This window comes from Sitophilus oryzae, unplaced genomic scaffold, assembly GCF_002938485.1.
Source record: "Sitophilus oryzae breed Bouriz unplaced genomic scaffold, Soryzae_2.0 scaffold_1536_pilon_pilon, whole genome shotgun sequence".
Taxonomy (NCBI): Eukaryota; Metazoa; Arthropoda; class Insecta; order Coleoptera; family Curculionidae; genus Sitophilus; species Sitophilus oryzae.
The window spans coordinates 1,112,626-1,134,542 of record NW_022146210.1 but is presented as its reverse complement, the minus strand read 5'-3'; the positions used below and the strand labels follow the sequence as shown (position 1 = coordinate 1,134,542).

At 32.5% G+C, this 21,917-nt stretch overlaps 2 protein-coding genes across 2 annotated transcripts; both read right to left on the bottom strand.

Moving 5' to 3' along the window:
- Window positions 1-1,839: 1,839 nt before the first annotated feature.
- LOC115878854 (zinc finger BED domain-containing protein 4-like) lies at window positions 1,840-4,385 on the bottom strand. Its single transcript, XM_030895472.1, has 3 exons — window positions 3,826-4,385; window positions 3,508-3,716; window positions 1,840-3,437 (listed from the first exon to the last, which is right to left on the bottom strand). Exons 1-3 carry the CDS (start codon window positions 4,089-4,091, stop codon window positions 1,864-1,866), a joined length of 2,049 nt encoding a protein of 682 aa, XP_030751332.1. The 5' UTR covers window positions 4,092-4,385; the 3' UTR covers window positions 1,840-1,863.
- Window positions 4,386-18,281: 13,896 nt separating this feature from the next.
- Window positions 18,282-19,451, bottom strand: LOC115878911 (the record flags this gene model as incomplete). Its single annotated transcript, XM_030895521.1, has 2 exons — window positions 18,282-19,032; window positions 19,300-19,451. Coding segments are annotated over 2 exons (492 nt in total), but the record flags the coding sequence as incomplete, so codon positions are not given.
- Window positions 19,452-21,917: the final 2,466 nt, after the last annotated feature.

Genomic DNA, 21,917 nt, shown 5'->3' with positions numbered 1-21,917 from the left:
TCTCTATTTACTGTTATAAGCATTTGAGCAGGACAATCAATATTTTTTGAAGGGTGTTTTCTCTTTCTGGTGCTGGGATCTATACTAGACGCGTTTGTCTTGTATTAAAGTGGCATTGATAATACCTTTAGATATATTCTTTTTCGCTTTTTCAATTGAATTTTTGATGGTGTTTTTGATAGTCCACGTTGTTTTAGACTTCACTTGATATTCTGACATCCATTGCTGCAAGAAAAAAGAAGTGACACTGTTTGCTATATTCTTAGGCCACACAAAAATGCTATTTAATTACATGAAAAAAAAATCTAAAAATCGTAGGAATGAATGAATGACCTTCGCATCAGTGTTGGGTTTTAGACACGAGTAATTTCTTTTAACGAAAGGTAATTTTTTTGTCAATAGGTAACCCCCGCCGTCAAAAATTATAAAAATATTGTTCACGCTTTCTGGAATAAAAAGCCTTGTTCACGCTTTCTGGATTGTTTTCGGGACTGTTAAAAGTGTCAAGCATGCGTGTAACGATCGGTTTTTTGTTTTTGTTTAGAATTTCATAACATAACCCTATTATTTTTGTTTGCAATTTGCAATAATAATAATTATTATTCTTGAAATGGAGAATCAGAATCCAGTAATTGTTGGTAAGTGTTGTTTCAACTGTATACTCACTAACTCAATTACCTATCCTCTCTTTTATGATCCTGTTATGCGTAGTTTCTTGTTATTTCATTGCAGTGGTAGAATCTTTGAACATTATTTTATAAATAAAAAATTAATTAAAATTTCCGAACGATTTACTCACACAAACTCACAAGCAAATGTGTAACGCACAAGTATTCGAATTCGTAAAAAATAACCAATACAGAAGCATCAGCCGGACGCTGGACCAGAATCATCTGTTAAGATCGATAATCCCTGCCAATATGCTTTAATGCGCAAGTCAACCAAAACAGTTCTCAATTTGGACTCTGTACCGAAATTACCGTTCTGAAATCGTAACTAAATGATCCCAAGGTAGGTGCGTACGCAAATAGGGTCGTCCGATAACCGTCAAATCTCCGTTGGAACACATTTGAATTACTGCGTACGAGCGGATCGTTCGGTGGCGGTTCTGCGGCGGGTTGGAACAAACCTAATAAAACGCTCTGCGCATGTGCAGAAGCTCGGAACCCAAAGTAGAATTGGTTTCTCTAGACACAAGTAGGGACGCGATATCGTTTGAAAAGTATCGATACTTGGTATCGAATAAGTATTGTATAAATAGTATCGATGCCTACTAAGTATCGAAAAGAAAGTATTGATACCTACTAGTATCGAAAAAATATCGATTCCACAATACCAACATGCCATCTATGGATACCATACAAAAAAAGTAAAGTGTAAACATGGTGTAAACCAGTTAATTATTCTATGGTTAAACACGTTTTGTGTAAACATTGTTTTCTCCATTGAAATTTGAAATTTTTGTTTCTTAAGCCCCGTTCTCAGAACTTGGTCTGTGCTCAGAACTGCGACTGTCGACAGCGACACTCGCTGTTCTGAGAACGGGGCTTTAATCATGTACTAATTCTTTTGATAATCTGCATTGTCCAAAAAAAAAATAACAACCATTGGATTGAGAATAAAAGAGTTGAAGCAATTTTTTATTTTTCCCTTGCTAAACAAAAACTTACACTTTGTTTATTGAAAAGTTTTTATTTTGAGTAATATTTACTTTTATATGTATTATGCAAAAGACGTTATCTATTAGGTTTAGAAGAAAATATGCACCGTAAAAAGATAGAATGGGTACAATCAACAATGAAATAAAAAATGTTTCTTAATTTAAAAATAAAACACATGTTAACATTTATATTTATTGATTTATTAAAGGAACCATTCATCTTCACTGCAATCTGCTAGAAATAACAGTTTTTCTAACAGATTACTAGACAGACGATTTCTGTCTTGCGTGACCGTACCACCAGCTTTAGAAAAAAGCCTTTCAGATGGTACTGATGTTCCAACAATACAAAAATGTGAAACGGCAATGTTGTAGAGACCAGGAAAGACATTTTTCACTTCCTCCCAGTAGGACATTGGATCTGAATTAAGGGGCATTACAGGATTAGATAAATAAACTGTCAGCTCATCATTTATTTTTGAAGAAGTCTGCTGACTTTTTTGATTTTGGGCATGTGCCAGTGTTTTGTGGTAATCCCAAAAATCATATTTTTCTTGATCTTGCATATTGGGTGATCCTTGTTTTGATGAATCAGATCTATCTGACTCACTGAAGGTTTGTTGGCTAGCAATTGTTTTTCTAATGTACTCAATTGTTTTGGAACAACCAAGCGGGTCTTCAAAGTGTATTCTTTTAAATCTTGGATCGAGTATACATGACACTGATAAAAAATAATTGTACTCCATCTTACCAAATCTTTTATTTATTTCATCAATCAATTTTGATTTAAGTGTATTAAGTGTATTCACAATATCCAACTCTGTAGTCATCTTTCTTAACTGGTTTTTTAAACAGTTCACCATAGGTATTATTTTCGATATTGTTATGTAGAATTCCCCTGAAGCCTCTCTAGTGACAAATTCCAAGGGTTCTAATACAATTTGAATTTGTCTAGCCAAATCTAACTCCGTGGCTGTTAACATTGGCGGAGCTGTTATGTCATTTATAATAATTTGATTGACAGTTGTAGCTAGTTCCGAAAATCTTTTCAGCATATAAAATGTTGAATTCCATCTCGTATGTACGTCAAGAATCAGTTTTTTTGTTGTTCCTTCGGAGGCTTCATTGTCAAGTTGTATCTTCCTTAATTTATCACTAACTGTCACACTTCTCTTAGCCCACTTGACAATGTCTCTCACTTTACCCAAAATTGGCAAAATTAAGGTATCTTTAGTTATTACCTCAGCTATTAAATTTACTGTATGGGCAAAGCAAGGCATGTGTTTGTTTCGTCCAAATGTTTTTGCAACAGCACTTACTACATTTGCGCCATTGTCTGTTACTACACCAACAATCTGTTGTTTGTTAATTTTCCAATAGTTTAAAATATCCTCTAATTGTTCACTAATGTTGTCACTCGTGTGCCGTTCAAATAATTGTCTAGTGGCTAGAGTGACAGATGACAATTTTACTCCTGTTAAAAAGTGTGCTGTGACACCAAGAAAACTTTTGGTTTGCATTGTTTCAGTCCACATGTCAAACGTGAGACAAATATATGTAATTTTACTCAGGCGTTCCTCATATATAGATTTCATGATATCATATTTTATAGCTAATTTCGCTTTGAATGTGTCAGGATGAGGAATTTTATATGAGGGACATAATTCATGCATTAGTTTCCTAAACCCTGCACCAGTTACTGAATTAAAAGGCCTGCTGTCTTTACAAATAAAGTAGAGGATACACTGTGTAATGGCAGCATGCTTTGTCCCTCCCTCTGTAACAAAAATAAAAAACACTATATATACGTTATAGTTACGTATGTATACTAACTTTATATATTTTACCTTTATATGATGTAATTTTCTTTAAGGCATCTTTAATGCTAGGTGTAAATGAATGAAGAGTAGGATCAGGTGTTTTTGAAGAGCCAATATTTTTGTTCGCCGTATTATCCTTATCCATTTGAGTGGTTAGTTCACCCGTTCCAGAATCTCCAAGGGGATGGTCAACAGCACTCGAAATTGAAGTTGTTACCCACGTAGATAAAGATGACCTGTAAAGGTTGTATTTCTTATAATCTAGTTTTCTTTACAAATGCAAATTCTTTATAACACAAAAATATTGATTTTTTGTATACCTGATTTTTTAATAAAAAAACATACCTTAAGCGCTTAGAGCTACTGGGACTACCGGGAGTACTGCTAGGACCAGCTATTACATCAGACTCTGACAGTCCTGTTTCACTCTCACTATCAATAATTATTGAACTTGAACTAGCGTTACTGCTACCACGATGTTGTTTTAAATGTTTGGCTAAATTAGAAGTATTGCCACTTGTTTTTATATGCTTAAAGCATATTTTACACGCAGCAGTAACACTATCTAATTTGGTAAAACTTTGCCAAATTTTACTTCTTGGTGGAGACATATTCTAGATTCTCTTAATATTTAACAATTAAAAGCTGGCAATGGTCACAAAACACTCTTGAAACACAACCAGGAAAAAAAACACAATGAGAAAAAAAATCAGGAAAACCATGGAAAACTTTGCACCTCTGCAGAACGAAAAACAAAATGTAAAACCAGAGTACGTAGACCGCCGAGTAGCGACAGAAACCGTCGGCTCTTTTGATGTGGTGGGACCAAATTTTCTTTCTCTCTCTTATCACGTGCTTGACAGATAACCTACATATTTAACTGCTCAACTTATGAAGTGGTCCTATAAACGTGGTATACACTGCTCACAATTTGAAGTGGAATTAATTATGAAGTTTTATACATATTTTTTCTGTTTTGTTTTATCCTTATTTCTAAATTTGAATGTATAAAATATCTTACAGCTAATAAATAATTAAAAAAAACATTCGTTGCCTGAGGTATACTTCAAATAAAGTATATAGAGATATTTGATAAATGGCAACAGTGGCAACTTCGCTTCTTCATATGACAGATAACCTACATATTTCGCGCAGCCGCAAAGAAAATTGAAAACGGGACTGTCGCTACTCGGCGGTTTGTTTACTCTGGTAAAACGATATAAAGAATATAAAGTCAATTGTCAATGCCAATGCCTAGAACATTAAAAACACCGCGTTGAAAAAACATTTTCAAAATAATCTGTCTCTCTTTATTCTAGAAGTTACAACAGAGTAAAAACTAACCCAAACAAGTCAAATTAAGAATCAAATGAACAAACTTTTGCGGTTCACGTATAGTCCAACAGGTGGCGGCAGCATGCCAATATTATTAGTAAATATACTAAAACTAAAAGTATCGATATTAGTAAAAGTATCGATAAAATAGTATCGATAATGAAATTACTTGGAATCGAAACAAAGTATCGATACCATACTAGTATCGAAGTATCGTTCGTATCCCTAGACACAAGTCGTCTGGGCTAGTATCGGCAGACAAGAGAGACGGGGATTTCCGTCGAGCGTAGTGAGTGGTCGGACTTATTGTAATATATAGACTTTGCCATTAAGTACCGTATGATCGAAAAAAAAGGCGTCGTCCAGTTGGCTGGGAAATGACGATCGATGATATTTCCCATATTAATTTACATATAAATTGACAGCGATCTTCATTTCATAGCCATCGCTGACGCCGTTTTTTTCTCGATCATACGGCACTTGAAACTTTAAAGCTTAGGTTTCATACAAAAGGTGCCCGTAAAAGGGATATTTAAAGATAACTTTTTGACAATTTGATTTTTTGTCATCACCAAATTTCCAGTTTTTAGAAGCTTTAGAAGTGGCTTATAATTTCCGTAAATGATAATAAAAATAGCAAATCTCCTTTATATCTTTTTATTATTGACATTTTGCGAAAAATGTATTCTTTATAAAAAAAATTCACAGTCCTTTACAAAGATGCAACCGGAGGGGCATTGAAAATGATGAATAAAAACGTAAAAATATGATTAGTGTTAATATGAATGTATTACATACATATGTTTAAATAACGAACTTAACAAAAAACAACAGATTTAAAGATTCACTGAAAAAGTAGTAATCTTAAAATTAAATAAAACATTATCAATAATAATTATGCGATCGCACCTATCCGTAAAACAAGCAAGCAAAAAAAAAGAATTCTTACGGAAAGTTACACTTTACGATATATTTTTTTAACTGTTAAAGGCAAACCCCATTTAAACACAAAACTTTTTAATACCTACTACTGTATCTAAAAGACTTTTTTTTAAATTACTTTACTAAATTCTTAGTCACGCTTCTGTTTTTCTTGGCTGTTGTGCGTCACGTCACAGATTTACAGGCCCACGTTTGCACCACAAGGCGATGCTGCAGACCACTAAGTAGACCGGTCGTAGAAATTTATGTTATACAACTTGTCAATCTACACAAATATTATCAAAAACTTTTTTTCTTTTAAAATGTGTTCAGATTTTGTAAAAAGTATAAGTCAAAATCGCAAAACTTAAATTTGATATGAGTTTCTTAGTTTTTAACTAATATAGGGGCGAATTACAAAAATTCCTTTTCAATGAAAATTAATGAATTAAATAAAATAATTTAATAAATTACTAGCTTTTTCTGGCGACTACGTTCGCGTTACACCTCGAATCGTTCATGCATTGATTTAAATGATTTTTTACTTCTTTATAGAGAGCTAGTGAGCATAGATGTTTTTTATTTTTCATCTTTTTTTTATTTATTAAGAGCACTAATACTCTCTTTATAGGTTATTTTTTATTAAAGGATATTGATTATTACTGATATTCTTTGAAGGATAATTGAGGAAGATATATTTCGTTATGATGTCACTAAATAAACCCTTGTATAAAATTTTATACTGTCTGGTTTATAATGTTATAATATTGCATTTTCGTACAGCAAACTTTCATTCCCTATTCTACTCCTTAAGGGTATAAATTTCATAAATTCGCTTTACCTTTGTGCCCATTTTTATGTGTATAATCCAGAGGTCACCAAGTTTTATATAAATTTTTACTAACTTTACCCATTTGGTTGATGAATTTCAAAAATTTCTTCTAATTCTTTTTGGAGGATTTCATTCTTCTAGACCAAATAGTAAGGAATTTTCATACAACAAACTATGTATGTAAAGCTGGCGGCATGAACTCACTCTAAAATATCTAAAAACGTAATATATAATCTAACTGACACACCACTGACAATGACAAATAATTTATTTCTGGAGGTATTGTGTGTAGGTGTTTTTCAGGTATGTTTTAGTATTTAGTCATTTTACACAAAGAAATAGCCATTAAGCACTATAAAAATACTTCATAACAAATCTACACATATATACCTTTCATTTAAAAAAAGAATCATCAAGATTGGTAAAGCGGTTTCGGCGGGATGGATGCAACAAAAAAACCCTTTGAGCTTTTATATATGTATGGATTAATTATTTTTCCAACATATTTTACTTTGCAAATTTTTATAAATATTCAGACTCGCCAATATCGTACTCCACCGTGTCCAGCCTGTTTAGCCAAACGTAGGCCGATTCCTCTTCGGCGGCGTCGTGACCCTGGCCGAAGGAAGAGTCTTGAAGACGCTCATCCGCGCATAGGAATAAGTTGACTGCGTAGCGTATTGCGTATTAATCGATTCTGAAACTTTCTATCTCGTGTATAACATGTTACGCAAGTTTATTATTTTAATCTCGATTTTAATAGATAAATGTGTGAAATGCCACCTGAATATCTTCCGCCATGACATGTTTTTACTTTTTTGTTATGGTAAAGTGATTTGTATAAACTTTATTCAATAACGTATATTTTCCTCCATTTGTGATTTTTTAATTTTAAGCGAAAATTAAGTATAACATTTTAGGAAAAAGAAACACTGTAATATTTAAAAGAATAAGAAGAAATTAGTCTTATTTTGAAAGGAAAATATAGAAAAAACTCTTTCTATAGAAAAAGTCTTTATACTAACCAGAATCCGGTGACATATACGCGGTCTCACCGGAAACATTACTTATTACTTCGCATAACTTGAAGAATATCTACTTTTAATAATGAACACTTCAGAAATACACCAGTAAAAACATTTATTATTTGAGATTAAAACTCGAATTAAATTATAAATATTAGTTACCTATGTTGTTATAGCTTTTATAGGCCTGTTTAACGACTTAATAAGTTACCTAGCGAAAAAATCTGTGCGCGTACCTACCACTATTGTTACAGGTTAATTCGTTAAAGAAATATGTTACACAAGTTAAAAACGCTAAAATTTTAATGGTATTACTTGTGCATTATTGGCCTTATAATGTAATTTGTTGGAATTATATCTTCTTTAAATATAATTAGACTTTTTAACGACTTTTAAGTTACCTAGGAAAAAATCTGTGCACGTACCTACCAGTATTGTTACAGGTTAATTCGTGAAACAAATGTGTTACATATTATTCGTGGTATTAGTGGTATTATATTGGAATCAGCTTGGCATTAGTGGGGCATTATATGAGAAATTTTGGTATTTAATTTGTATTTTTGGCATTACTTTGGCATTAGTATACAGACATTTGTCAGCGGTTTACTCCTTGTAGATAATCAAAAAGTTTTTTGATAAAATTTGCTTTTCATGTCAGATCATTTCTATGAAAAATTACATTAGATTTTTATTAAAGACGCTGGGTAATTAAAACATTGACTAATAAACCTTGTCCACTTTAAATACGGGGTCACGAAATATCCTCCTTGGAGTGTTTGGGTTAAGGGGTGTATAATAAATTAATCGTTGTTTTATAATAAAAACCATAAAACATTTATTTGTGAGTAAAATAATGCAATGGTTGGATATCTCTCCTTTATAATTCGGTGACTAAAAATACACTAAAATAATTAGAAAAAAAATCTTGTACTTATTTAGTAATTACGTCAATATTAATTAATTGACTTTCTAGTCTATTTTATTTTATGTACAAATATATTATTAAATTTTAAGCATTAAGTAATAAAACACTTTGTGCCCTCTTATATCGTAAAAGGTTACGAAATATACTCCTGGTTACACCCCTTACAGAAAACAGTGTAAGGGGTGTAAATAAATTGTATAATCACTGTTTTTTATAATAAAAACTATAAAATATTTCTTATTTGTGAGATTAAAAAAACAAAACAATGCATTGGTTAAAATAAGTACATTCAATACTGTTTTCAATTGTTAATTCAATAATGTGTTATAACATAATATAGCCATTACTATTATACTATTATTATTAAAATAATATGTGTGTAACATATTTCTTTAACGAATTAACCTGTAACAGACATTTATATGCCCAGTATATTTTTGTTTAACAAACCAATCAGGAAAAATCCAAAACCTACCGTTATAGGAGGTATAAGACGATTAAACTTATATAATGACAACTACTTATCGGATAACAAATTAATTACTACTGTCAGCTAGTTCAGCTACTGTCTAGGTAGAATTTACCTAGAGTACCTACACCTACCTATGATGATGTAGGTAGATTAAAGCTTATTTTGACGTTACCTCTCACTTCGGTGTCACAAGCTGAATTTTTCAGGGATGGAAGTACAGTACATCACAGTACATGATATGGGGACCCTTATTCCGAAAGTAGTACAAAATTAAACAGGGTAAAAAGGCACTATCATCAAAAATCGATATATTAATACCACCGTATAGAGAAAACAAATACTTATTTTTTGATCCAGTACAGAATAAAGTCTTCGTAGGGAGTAATTTTTTATAATTATTTACAAAAAAACATTTCCATTAGCGCTTATGACCAAAAAAAAACTTTAAACATGAATAATCATTTCAATCATGCGAAAATTTGTTTAAAAATAGATTTTTTTAATATAACTTTCATTTAACGAAAAACGAAGGCCTAAATGAAAAAAAGAAACAATTTAAAAGTTTCGCTTATGTCTTGACAAGGTATCAAAGCAAACCCCATATTTTTTGCTTTTAAACTAATAAAGATATATCAATAAACAATTAGCGATGTAATGGTTTTTGCACGCGCTGGCCGACTGCCGCCGCCGCGCCGAGATTTCCTATACCCTTGTATATATGACGTCATGGTGTGGCAAATGTAGCATTTTAATTCGATTTGGGCTCCCTTATATAGGATAACAGAAACATTTTCAATGTTAAAAGTTTGCTTGTTCTAAAGTGGTTAATCCCGTTTATACCTACTATTCCGAATTTCCATACCATTTTAGAGACAATTAAAAAAACATAAAAATATAGTTGAAATTTTCAAGTCCTAACTATGACTCCTAAAAATCAAAAGGCGTTTCTATGATAATATAATTCCATTTTCATTATTTGATAGATTGTTATTGATAGAATTTTAATTAACGTCATATGTATTTTTTTTGCTTATTTAATAATGATAATATTTATCAGAAAATGTGATTGAAAATGATTGTGAAAAATAGCAAAAAATATTATGTTAATCAAAATTAATAATAACCATCTATCAAAGAATGAAATTGAAATTATATTGCCTTGTGATTTTTCGGAAAAATTCAAAGATATCTTCCAGTAGAGTGGAAAGAAGTGCTGATTGTACCAATTTTAAAGCCCGGAAAAGATCCGTCACAGGTTAACAATTATCGTCCAATTAGTCCTACCTCCTGCGTTGGAAAATTCTAGAAAGAATGGTTAACAAACGTCTCATGTGGTGGCTTGAACGTAATAATATTCTGAAACCTTTTCAATCAGGGTTTCGTAAAAACAGGTCAACAATTGACCATCTTGTAATGCTAGACTATCACATACAGAAAGCCTTCGAAGAAAAAGAACACATAGTTGCTGTTTTCTTTAATCTCAAAGGGGCATATGATATGACATGGAGATATGGTGTTTTAAACATTTTTAAAACTTACCCGAATTTGTTTCTTCCTTTTTAACTAATCGATCGTTTCATGTTCGTCTCGGTGATGTTTTATCTAAAAGACTTTGGAGAACGGAGTACCACAGGGTCTATACTGAGTTGCACACTGTTCGGATTGGCTATCAATGAAATAGCCGACAACTTACATAGTGATGTAACTAAGTTTCTATACGTTGATGACTTGGCGATTGTCTGCTCAGGTAAAACAATTGGTGATATCGTACGTAAAATGCTTTTTTAAATAAGCTATAAATCAAATATGCAAACAAGCCGGATCAGTTCGTTTTACTTTTTCCGAGGAGAAAACAAGCTGTATGCATTTCTGTAGACTTAGAAGACCTCATTATGACCCATTACTGTACTTAGAAGAAACACCAATTAGATGTCCTATATCAGAAATATTTATGATTGGCAGATCTACTTCAAGGTTATTTAGGTCATAACATTTTCAACTTGAACGCTATCAATATCCAAATTATTGTTATCAAAATTGCAATTATTCAAATGGTTTCTTGAATTTTGTGACTCTAGGTGAATAATCTCCACATTTTCCGAAACGTTTTCATCAATAAAATTTGGGTCGAATATAATGGTGTCCAAGTTAGTGGTGGAAATTTGATGAATTTCAGGTTTTTTTAAAACATCTGCATTATTAGTAACGCCCATAGGAACATCTGTGATGGTAAATGGCGCTGTCGATGTCGATAGTGTTGCCAACTCTGTTGAAATGTTGCTTTGATTTCCCGAGATTGAATGTGTTGATGATTTGCTCCTATTTAATGATGTTCTAGGTGTTGACGTCTCAAGTGAATTTATTTCTGTAAAAATAATAATAATAATAATAATAATAAAGAACTTTATTAACAAGAAAAATACATACATATTCCCTTATTAAGAGGCGAAGTCTGGCTCTATGAGCCACTCATACTTAACCTATTGACTAACATAATAATATAATAATAATAACAATTGATAATATAACAATATAGAAATGCAATTATTAACAACAATAAAACAATTAATAACAAAATAAAAGCAACTTGCGATGCAAATATAATAAATAATGTTTCATTCTATTATTTGCACAAATTAAATGGTACACAAATACTATTATAAAAATATATCAAAAAAAAATATATATCAAAAAATTCCAGAAAACATATTATCTTAACATCTAGATGGATAGAAGATGTTCTTTTAGATTTTTCTTAAACAATTTCATGGACTGTGACATTTTACATTTTAAATCAATATTTAAAGCATTGAATATATGAACTGAATTATATGTAAAGGAGCGCCGAAACATGGCCGTCTTATATCGTGGCATAGTAAGGGTATAACGTTGCCTTAAGTTTAAGTCATGGGTATTTTCACGAAAAATCAATTTATTCTTTAAATAGGGCGGTGAGGAAGTATCCAGAATTCTTTTGACAGAGCACAAGCAATTATATTTAAACAGAGGGCCCATTTTTAGCCAGCGAAGTTCCTTTATTTTTGCGGAAATATGATCATACTTGCGAAGACCGTAAACAAATCGACAACACGAATTTTGTATTTTTTGTAGGCGATAAATTGCTGAACTATCCAAACATGGAAAATATACTGTATTACAGTACAATATTTTTGATAGTACGAGACTTTCACACAGTTTTTTCTTCATATTAAAAGATAATAGACTTTTTGCACAGTATAACAGCTTTAAACTTAAATAACATTGTTTAGTTAAGTGGGTGACATGCTCAGTAAACTTTAAATTTTGATCAATATAAAGTCCTAAACTTTTTACACAGGTCATAATTTCGATTTTTTCTTTGTTTAATAAAACTCCATTTTAGACTTTAAAAATCTTTAATCCTCCTAGAACCAAATAGTATCACTTTAGACTTATCCGGATTAAGACGCAGACAGTGACTTGATGCAAACTTCTCTATACTTCTAAGATCACTATTTATAATTGTCGTGGCACGTACGTATTCAGTTTTTGGAAAGTGATAGTAAAGTTGGGTGTCATCTGCAAAGAATGTGGCTTTGCAGTCAGTAATAACGGAACTTAAATCAAAAGTATAGATTAAAAACAGTAATGGTCCCAAAACTGATCCTTGTGGAACACCAGATGAAATACTAACATTCGCGGATGACTGGTTATTTATTATGACTTTTTGTGTGCGATTAGTTAAATAGTTCCTGATAAAACCCTGTGCAATGCCATCGAAGCCAATGTATCCACATTTTGTCATTAACAAATTACTGTTTACAGTATCAAATGCTTTTGAGAAGTCTAATAAAATCAATGCAGTTGTTTGGTCTGTATCATTTGCGCTTAAGATGTCATCACACAGGGCCAATAAGGATGTAGCGGTACTGTAACCCTGCCTAAAACCAGATTGATATGTTGGTAATATGTTTCTCTCTACTAAATAATCGTTAATTTGTTTGTACACAATTTTTTCAAGAATTTTAGATAGGATTGGCAGTAAACTGATTGGTCGTAAATCACTGAGCTCGGACGGAATTGATTTTTTTGGGTGCGGAATTACTTGGGCCTCTTTCCAAGAAGAAGGGAAAAACCCAGTTTCCAAACAGCAATTTAATATATGACAGATATATTTATCTATCTGTGGTAAACAGAGCTTAACCATTTCAAGACTCAGACCATCCGCACCTTTAGCATTAGATTTAATATGACTTAAAATATTTACAATTTCAGATACCTCAACCAGATACCTCAACAAAAATGACATCCACATTGATACCGTAAGATACTAAATTGTCACTTATCTTGCTGATCATTTTTTTGGCTGATGTTATGTCGCGTAATGAAATATTTTCGCTGGATTTTCTTTTCCGAAGCTTAACTGCGGTGTCGGCCACACACTAGCTAAAATCTACAGCGTCAGGATTTAACGGGAAAAGTCCTGATTTTCTGAAGCCATTCTTTACAGAATTCTTAAATCTGTCAGATTTTGATAAAATTTCGTCAAACACGCTACAAAAATTAACTTTTGTCACCGAGCAATTTAGATTTTCGGGTTTGTTCTGCCACTTACAAACTGTTTTTTTCCATTCCGATTTCATGGGTTTAAAGATGCTAACATCAGCAGGCTGGAGCATGTGGGTCGTGTTAGGTGGAAGAGCATATAAAATTATTCCATTATTGGTGGCACCACTCACTAATTGCCATAGTGAGATGGGATTTATGCCCATCCACAAACAAGATAACAGGCCTGGGAATATTTGCTCTAATCAGCCATTTATTATAATCATTACTGATAAACTCAAACTTACGTCAGATGTTATCCATCCTCTTTCTGACTTTCCTAACACCCAAATAACACAAGCGGAGGAGCAGATTTTTCTTCGGCGTTGAACATAATTAGGACGGTAATGTTTTTGCATAACGAACATTTTTTCGAGGAAATATAGCCATTGTTATCAAATTTAAACCATCCCTGTCGAGCTCATACTGTATGAAAGATTCCTAAATAAAATGAAACAACTTACCTTCCTTAGTTTCCGTTCGACTTTCATCCCCTGCATCGTAAGCACTTGAAATCAGTGGGTTCGCCGGTCGTAAGTTCACAGCTAAAATACATAACAATAATAATAAATAGTTTGTTGTTCAACAAAATATAAATACAATACATATTTGTGCTGCAAAAAAATGTATTAAACAAAAGCTAAAACATAACTCTATAAATGAAATTTTGCTTCTGTTGTAAAAAGTATTCTATTATAAGCTTAGAACAACCATGCATAATGTGGGTCCTGATTGTAAAAGAGCAGATCGTTGGAGTGTCGTTGAACTGACATAAATTTGTAATAAAATAAATAGCTATCACTTACCTAATAAAATAAGCCACAAACATCAACCAATACTTTCAATTTGTAAACCTAATTAGAAACTTGTACTTATCTTATTCCAATGCATCCTCCACGTTTCACCATGCCACTCAAAAGCTTATTGTGGTGTAAGCTCTATCCCACTTCTGATTTTAGCAATTTAATAATAAAAACACAGAACCTTTCCGATACATTACAATTCAACACATTTAATCAACTATAAATCACAAATAATACGTCGGGAAACTTTAATAAACACAGACAGCATTGAAACGAGCGTGCTGAAGTGTCTCATCACACTGGCGCGATCGACAGCGGTCCGTGCTTATCTTCCCAAAATTAAATCAATATTGTTTATATAATCATATTTCTAACACTATATATTATGTCATATGATATTTATATAAATATTCACGATGAAGAAAATAAAGACAATTTTTTTAGTTTTAATGTATTAGTGGGAAAATTCTGCGTGACCAGTTAAGGCAAGCACTTAGCTGTCTGGTCATAGTGAGCGTAAAACTACTAAGAAATTATATATTAATTAAGTATAGAAAAACAGTATTTTTAAGATAACTGTAAGTAATGTAAATATATATACACTAATTTGACACTAATAGAAAAGTAAATAAAATTATTATAAAAATGGCAGGTTAGTTGTGACTGACTAAGTTAAGAAAAAACTCAAAATTTAAATGAGGATGCAGTCAATAATCACCACATAGGCTAATAAAACTACTTTTTCAAATTTGTCAAGCTTTCGAGAATTTTATTCCCATCATCAGGACAGTTTGACTGAGTCAATTAGCAAAAAAACATCCTTTGCACAAAAAGGCCTTAAAAACTAGCGCCGTATAACATTGGACTACAAGGACATTTCCTTTATAAAATATTAAAATACATATCCAACGATATTACTTTTCTTTTAAACACAAACAAAAAGATTTTTTTAAAAATTTTAATTATTACATTGTTATTTCGAGCTCGATTAAACAGTTACTGACTAAAATTATTATATAGGTACTAGTTACCTTGGAACATCACTTAACATATTACCTAATTACTAGATATACATATATTAATACAATAAATACATTAATTTGCAAAATGCTGAATAAGATTTCTTCAAAAATCTAACCCTCTTCCTTTTTATTTATAATTGGAATGTGTAAATTAGCATCTTCAAAATTATCTAAATTTTCCCTTAAACCAATATTATGAAGAATAGCTGTTGCACAAATAATAGCAACAGTTGTTTTGTAAACCTCGGAGACATGGAAGATGTTTTTTCCAAGTCCCAAATAGCCTTTCACATTTCGCGTTCTTCTATGGGCAAAGTTATACCTGGTTTCTTGTTGATTACCTAGCTGTAGGACAGGAGTCAATAGAAATGGCCTACATCTATATGCATTGTCTCCAAGAAGTAAACCAGGAATATCACGCCTTTCCATTAGCATTCTTAAATTACTTCGATCGAATATAACACTATCATGATTTGACTCTGGATATCCAACTATAATATCCATAATTTCCCTTTTGGGACCTGAACATTTAGACTAAAAAAACTTTTGCGATTTTGAAATACTTCCACATTATTGCATTATTCTTGATTATCTGGCTTATTGTAGGTTGGCTAACACCATGTAAGTCTCCATTTACCATCTGAAAATTACAAGTCGCATAAAACTGTAAACAAATTAGTAATTGACGGGGAGAATGGGTAAACCACGATTGGTAGGTTTTTGCAAGTCTTCAAGAGGGAAAATAGTTTCTGTAATTGTAGCCTTGTTAAACCTGTATCGGCATAAATCCCGCCTCGCTAAACATTTCTATTGGATTTCTTGCATCCCGTATTTATCTTTTTGGAACTCGAAGACGATTTTCTTCTTCCACATGGTCCAAAATATCCTCAAACTCTTCTAACATATTCAAAACTGTTTAATCAGACAAAACGGATTTACTTTGTTTCTTTGTTTACTAAAAAAGTTAGGTTAAGAAACTATCCACAGATCATATAAACTATCCAAAAGGACAATCTCCAAAACGATAATCCCAGTCTCCAAAATGATGTTTGCTCTGTGGATTGCGCTCTCAAGAGCCCAAGACGATCTTGGCGTCTCGAGACGCGACTATAAATAGGGTCAATGCATTGGTTCTCGGCCTTTTAACGGAAACTTTGACTTTGAGAGCAGATTAGATATGGAAGGAGATTTTAAATCATAATTTGCCCAATACAAAAAATGTTCGGTAGAGTGTTTTAATAATTATGGATTTTTTTTTTAATTTTTATTTTCAAAACTTTAGTAAAAAACAATAATAACCGAAAAAAGTGCTATTTTACTGGTTATTGGCCACCACTCACAGTTCTCGGCCAATTTTGTATTGGTTCTCTGCCATGTAGGTATACCTAGAATATAGGTAGGATACCTTACTATGATTCTGCGTACCTCATTAAGAATCAATTAATTTATGAAGGTATCAATAAAAAAACTTTAATTAAAAAACTTATATGTATGTATGGCAGGAATATTAGTAATACAATAATAGCAATAGGCTCCTTAAAACCTAAATAAACTATAACAAATAAGTAACTATAAACATTAGGTACCGGTTAAATACCTATAACCATAGGTATCTGATCTTCTGAAGCTATTCTTTACAGAATTCTTAAATCTGTCAGATTTTGATAAAATTTCGTCAAACACGCTAAAAAAATAATTTTTGTCACCCAGCAATTTAGATTTTCGGGTTTGTTCTGCCACTTACAAACTGTTTTTTTACATTCCGATTTCATCGGTTTGAAGACGCTAATGTCAGCAGGCTGAAGTATGTGGGTGATGTTAGGTGGAAGAGCATATAAAATTATTTCATTATTGTGGCACCACTCACTAATTGTCATAGTGAGATGGGATTTATGCCCATCCACAAACAGGATAAAAGGCCTCGGAATATTTTCTGTAATCAGCCATTTGTTAAAATCATTATTGATAAACCCAAAAAATACGTCAGATGTCATCCATCCTCTTTCTGACATTCACAACCAAACCAGACACCCAACCGCTCGGCATATTGGCAATAACAGCCCTGGGAAATCGCACATAAGGGAATAACAGAAGTGGAGGAGCAAATTTTCCTTCGGCGTTGAACATAAATCGAGCTTCCTCAGAAGATCGGGTACTCTTCCTTTGATTCTATTCTGGATCGTCGCCCTTGGTACATTAAATCTTCGACTGGCCTCCCTTATTTTCACTTTCTTTTCCTGGATCTCACGTAGAGCATTCTTGAGATCTTCCTCTGTGCATTGGTACATCCTCCTTTTAATCCTTGATACTTTAGGTCGTATCAAGACGGTTTTATTACCCTGGGTTTTATTTCTCCTAGTCTCCCTAGCCATTGAAAAAAATCAAAAGGATTAGAGTTGGTTAGCGGCCGAGAACCGAAATCTACAGTGATCTTGGTTCTCGGCCACACTATTTTTCATGGTGGCCGAGAAACGCTAGTTCTCGGTCACTATTTTTAAACATAATTTTTGATTAAATTATATTTTATATTCGAATTAATTTAGCGGCCGCAATCTAATAATTAAAAAGGAATAATATAAGTAAATAAAAAAAAATAACAAACACAAGACAAAATATGTTTTTTTATAGTTTTTTTTAAGATTGAAAAATAACTTTTTATACTGACTCTCGGCCATATTGGCCGAGAACTAAAAGGGCGTGTTTTTTAATTACTGGTTTGCGGCCCCTGAAAATTTTAACTAAAAACCCAATTTTTGCTTAGTTTTGACATATATTTACATGTTTTTACCCTTCCCCCATCATATATAATACATTACAAGTACCTAGAGTAAAAAAAAATATTAAAATATTTACTATTTTGTAGCTTCACACTAGTAAGCACATTTACATTTGAATCACTACCTATGTTGTTCTGTTGCGCGTCCAAGAACTGTGGCTTTTTCGCACGCTTATTAGTTGCAGCTCCATCTTAACCCCTACTACTTTCGATAGATAAACGATACATGAATCTATTTTACCATTTGGACTGGATAAACGGCGATTAAATTAACTAATATTTAGCTTTAAATCCTAAAAAGGCCGAGGACCAGTGCTGGCCGGATAACCAGTGCACTGACCCTACTATTAGAAATGGTTTCCTCCAAAATTCAGCCATGTTGGAGTAATTTCATTAAAGATTCTGTAAGTGTGGAAGAGCGACTAGTAATAACAATAAGGTAGGTATACATTTTATTCTAATTTGAATAATTCGCAAACAGAAAATCTTATTATGTAATAAAAAAAATAAAAAAAAATCATATGTTAGTATATTGTCCACCGGCCGGAAGAGACATTTCTCCACGTGTTATCAGCGATTGGGAATAATCATCGGAAAACGGTTGTGATCCATGTTGTTGCACAGAATAAGGTTGCTGCTGATGGCTGACTATCGTGGATAGAAGTTGTGGTGGCCTCGAAAGGGAAACTGGAGCGGAAACCTGTTGGTGTTGGGATTGCTGAATTGATGTGCCGTAAACGTGTCTGTAAGTTACTTGCTGAATTTCCATAGTCAACAACATCCGCTGTTCATCGTTAAGCTTTTTAATATGCGGAAGCAGACAGAAAAATGCCATGTTTTCGTCCTCGGTGTCTTGGCTTAATAGTTACAACTTTTTCTTTTCCAATTCAACCAGCTCTGCTCCAACAGTAGATGGAGGCTGAACTTTTGCCTTTTTCTGTCGGGGCTTACAAGAAAGAATTCTACCTGTATCGGTCCTTGGTGTAGTCGGCGGTGTAGGAGATACAGAATGTGGTTGTTGAGAGGATATGGTTGATGAGGGTGACACAACATCAAAGAGTTCTGCTTCTGGATGTAATACTGCAGGATCACTAGAAGAAATACGTGGAGTTGTAACCTAAGACCCTAAGTTTCCTTTATTTGCTCTGGGTGTAAATTGATCTTTAAGAAAAAGCAGACCATCAAAATATGTCCATGACGATACTTGTGCTGAATATGTATCATCCTGTTCGTTTTGACTCTCTTCGTACTCTTCATTACCATCTCCGGATCTAGGTTAAGGTTTTTTCTGCAGTTCAACTCGAAACTTGTCTCGCAAATTTTTCCATTTGTTTCGAACATCTGTTCCTGAAAAAAAAAACAAATCTAAGTTCACAAATTCATATTTAGTAATTTTTGCTGTTTATAATGTGTATTTTTTTATATTCTATTCTATTGTTATTAAGATCTGATCTGATTTTTTTCTAGGTACCTCGCCACTGACAGAAGTTTCCGAGATCTGTCTTTGACTTTCAAAATTGGCCTTACGTCAGTTATTATCATTGTAAAAAATATGGTGGCTGTTATATGGGATTCTCTTCAACCAATTCACATGAAGGTTCCTTCTTCAGAAGACTTACTGAAAATTTCTGATGATTTTTATAACATCTGGAATTTTCCAAACAGGATTGGTGCTATAGACTGAAAGCACATACGCCTGAAGTGTCCACCTCACTCTGGTACTATGTACTACAATTACAAACATTTTTTTTTCTATTGGTTTACAAGCGGTTGCAGATGCTCAAGGAAAATTTATAGCAATAGAAGTTTATGGAAAACAGTGTGATGGTGGAACTTTTCGATCTTCTACGCTATTTGAGTTGATGGTTGCTGGAAAGATGAATATTCCGGCAGACAGGCCTCTACCAGGGACGACGCACAGTGGTTTCGGCAATGGAAAAAAAAAACAAAAAAGGGGGTGTTAAATCGGGTTTAAATTATCCTATCTTACATCGAGTTCATTCAAAGACAATATAATAATATTACTTTTTTTAATTTAATTACTAGTTTTACTACCAAACCAAACACCTCCTTTTTGACAATTTTCTTAATATACGAAACGCGCAAAAACAAAGCGAAAACAAGTAATATTTTACAGCCCTTCTTTTAATTCCTAAAAATCGGTATTACCAGGAACTGTTTCGTTTGTCCATGGGCATTAAAAGTAAAAATCATTTTGCCAAGATATACCGTGCCTTTGATGCAGTTTAGTTTGAATCTATTTCTAATAAAATTACTTTACTTCTTACTTTAATCAGACTAGAACAAAAAAGCTTTACCGAGCTTTGGTCTCGGATTAAGTTGACTAAAAAAAGCGATTGTTGAAGTAGTGATTCTATAAATTTTGTCGCCACATTCGGCCACGTTTGTTAAAAATTTAAAATAAAAGATAAACAGTATGGAAAAAAATGGAAACTACATTCTTCATTTTGCGGATGCCGATGAATTCATTTAATATAATTTACTTTATTTGCCACTTAAAATTATATAAATATTATTATATTGTATAAGATTGAAATGTTATAAATTATAATAATTTGAACCACAGTGTAACTAAACTGAGCATCAATTGAAGCGTAAAGTGCAAATTTTTGCATCAAGTTTAACTTCTTGTATTTTTTAAACTTTTGAAGGAATTTTGAATTTGCCAGCCAGATTCTAAAACATTGTTTTATCGACTATCGAACCGTTCTTTGCAGTTTTTTTCAATTATTGGTCAGGACTCATAATACAGGGTAAAACAAAAATGCGCGCATTTTTAACAAAATTTTAAGTGAGCCTCTTTTTGTGGAGGGATGGAGGAGATCCATTTTTTGTGGATAGTTTGAGGGAGGTGTTTTATACCTCGGAACGTTTATGAGCTTTTTTGGTTATCTCTCTCCATTGCGATGTTTTCGATATTCTTATGATTGTCGGTAGAGTTTTAATACTAATAATTTTATCTCATTGTGAAATGAAGATATCGTATTTTTAAGCATTATTCATTTTAATGTATAATTAAATAAAGCAAACAAATAATTTTATAAAACTAAAAAGTGTTACAGTTATACAGGGCGTTAAAAATGTATCTAGCTGGTATATTTAAATTATATGAACAGATTTTATTATGTATCTTGGCATAACAAAAGAAGCATTCAACACTTTTTCATTAACGATACAGTATAATCACTTAGTATAATCATTAGTTCATACGCATAATACTCAAAAATACAATATATTAATTTCATAATGAGATAAATTGATTAGAATTAAAACCTTACCGAAAATTATAAAAGAAGGGAAACATCGCAATGGAGAGAGATACCCCAGAAAAACTCAAAAACGTCCCGAGGTATAAAACAGCTCTTTTAAAAAACCCACAAATAATGGAAATCCTCCATCCCCCCACAAAATGGAGGTCACTTAAAATTTTGTAAAAAATGCACGCATTTTTGTTATACCCTGTCCCTCTATCATGGGTATTGACCAATAATTCGATAAAAAAGCGTTTCAGAATGTGGCTAGCAATTCAAAACGCCTTCAATAGTTCAGAAAATACAAGAAGTTCAACTTGATGCAAAAATTTTCACGTTACGATTTAATTGGTGCTCAGTTTACTTGTAAATAAATTTATTAAACCATGTTATTTGATGTATTTTATTAAGCTGAATCGAATAAAATCCGTCCCAATGCGATTGGATTAACGGTTTAGGAAATATAGGGT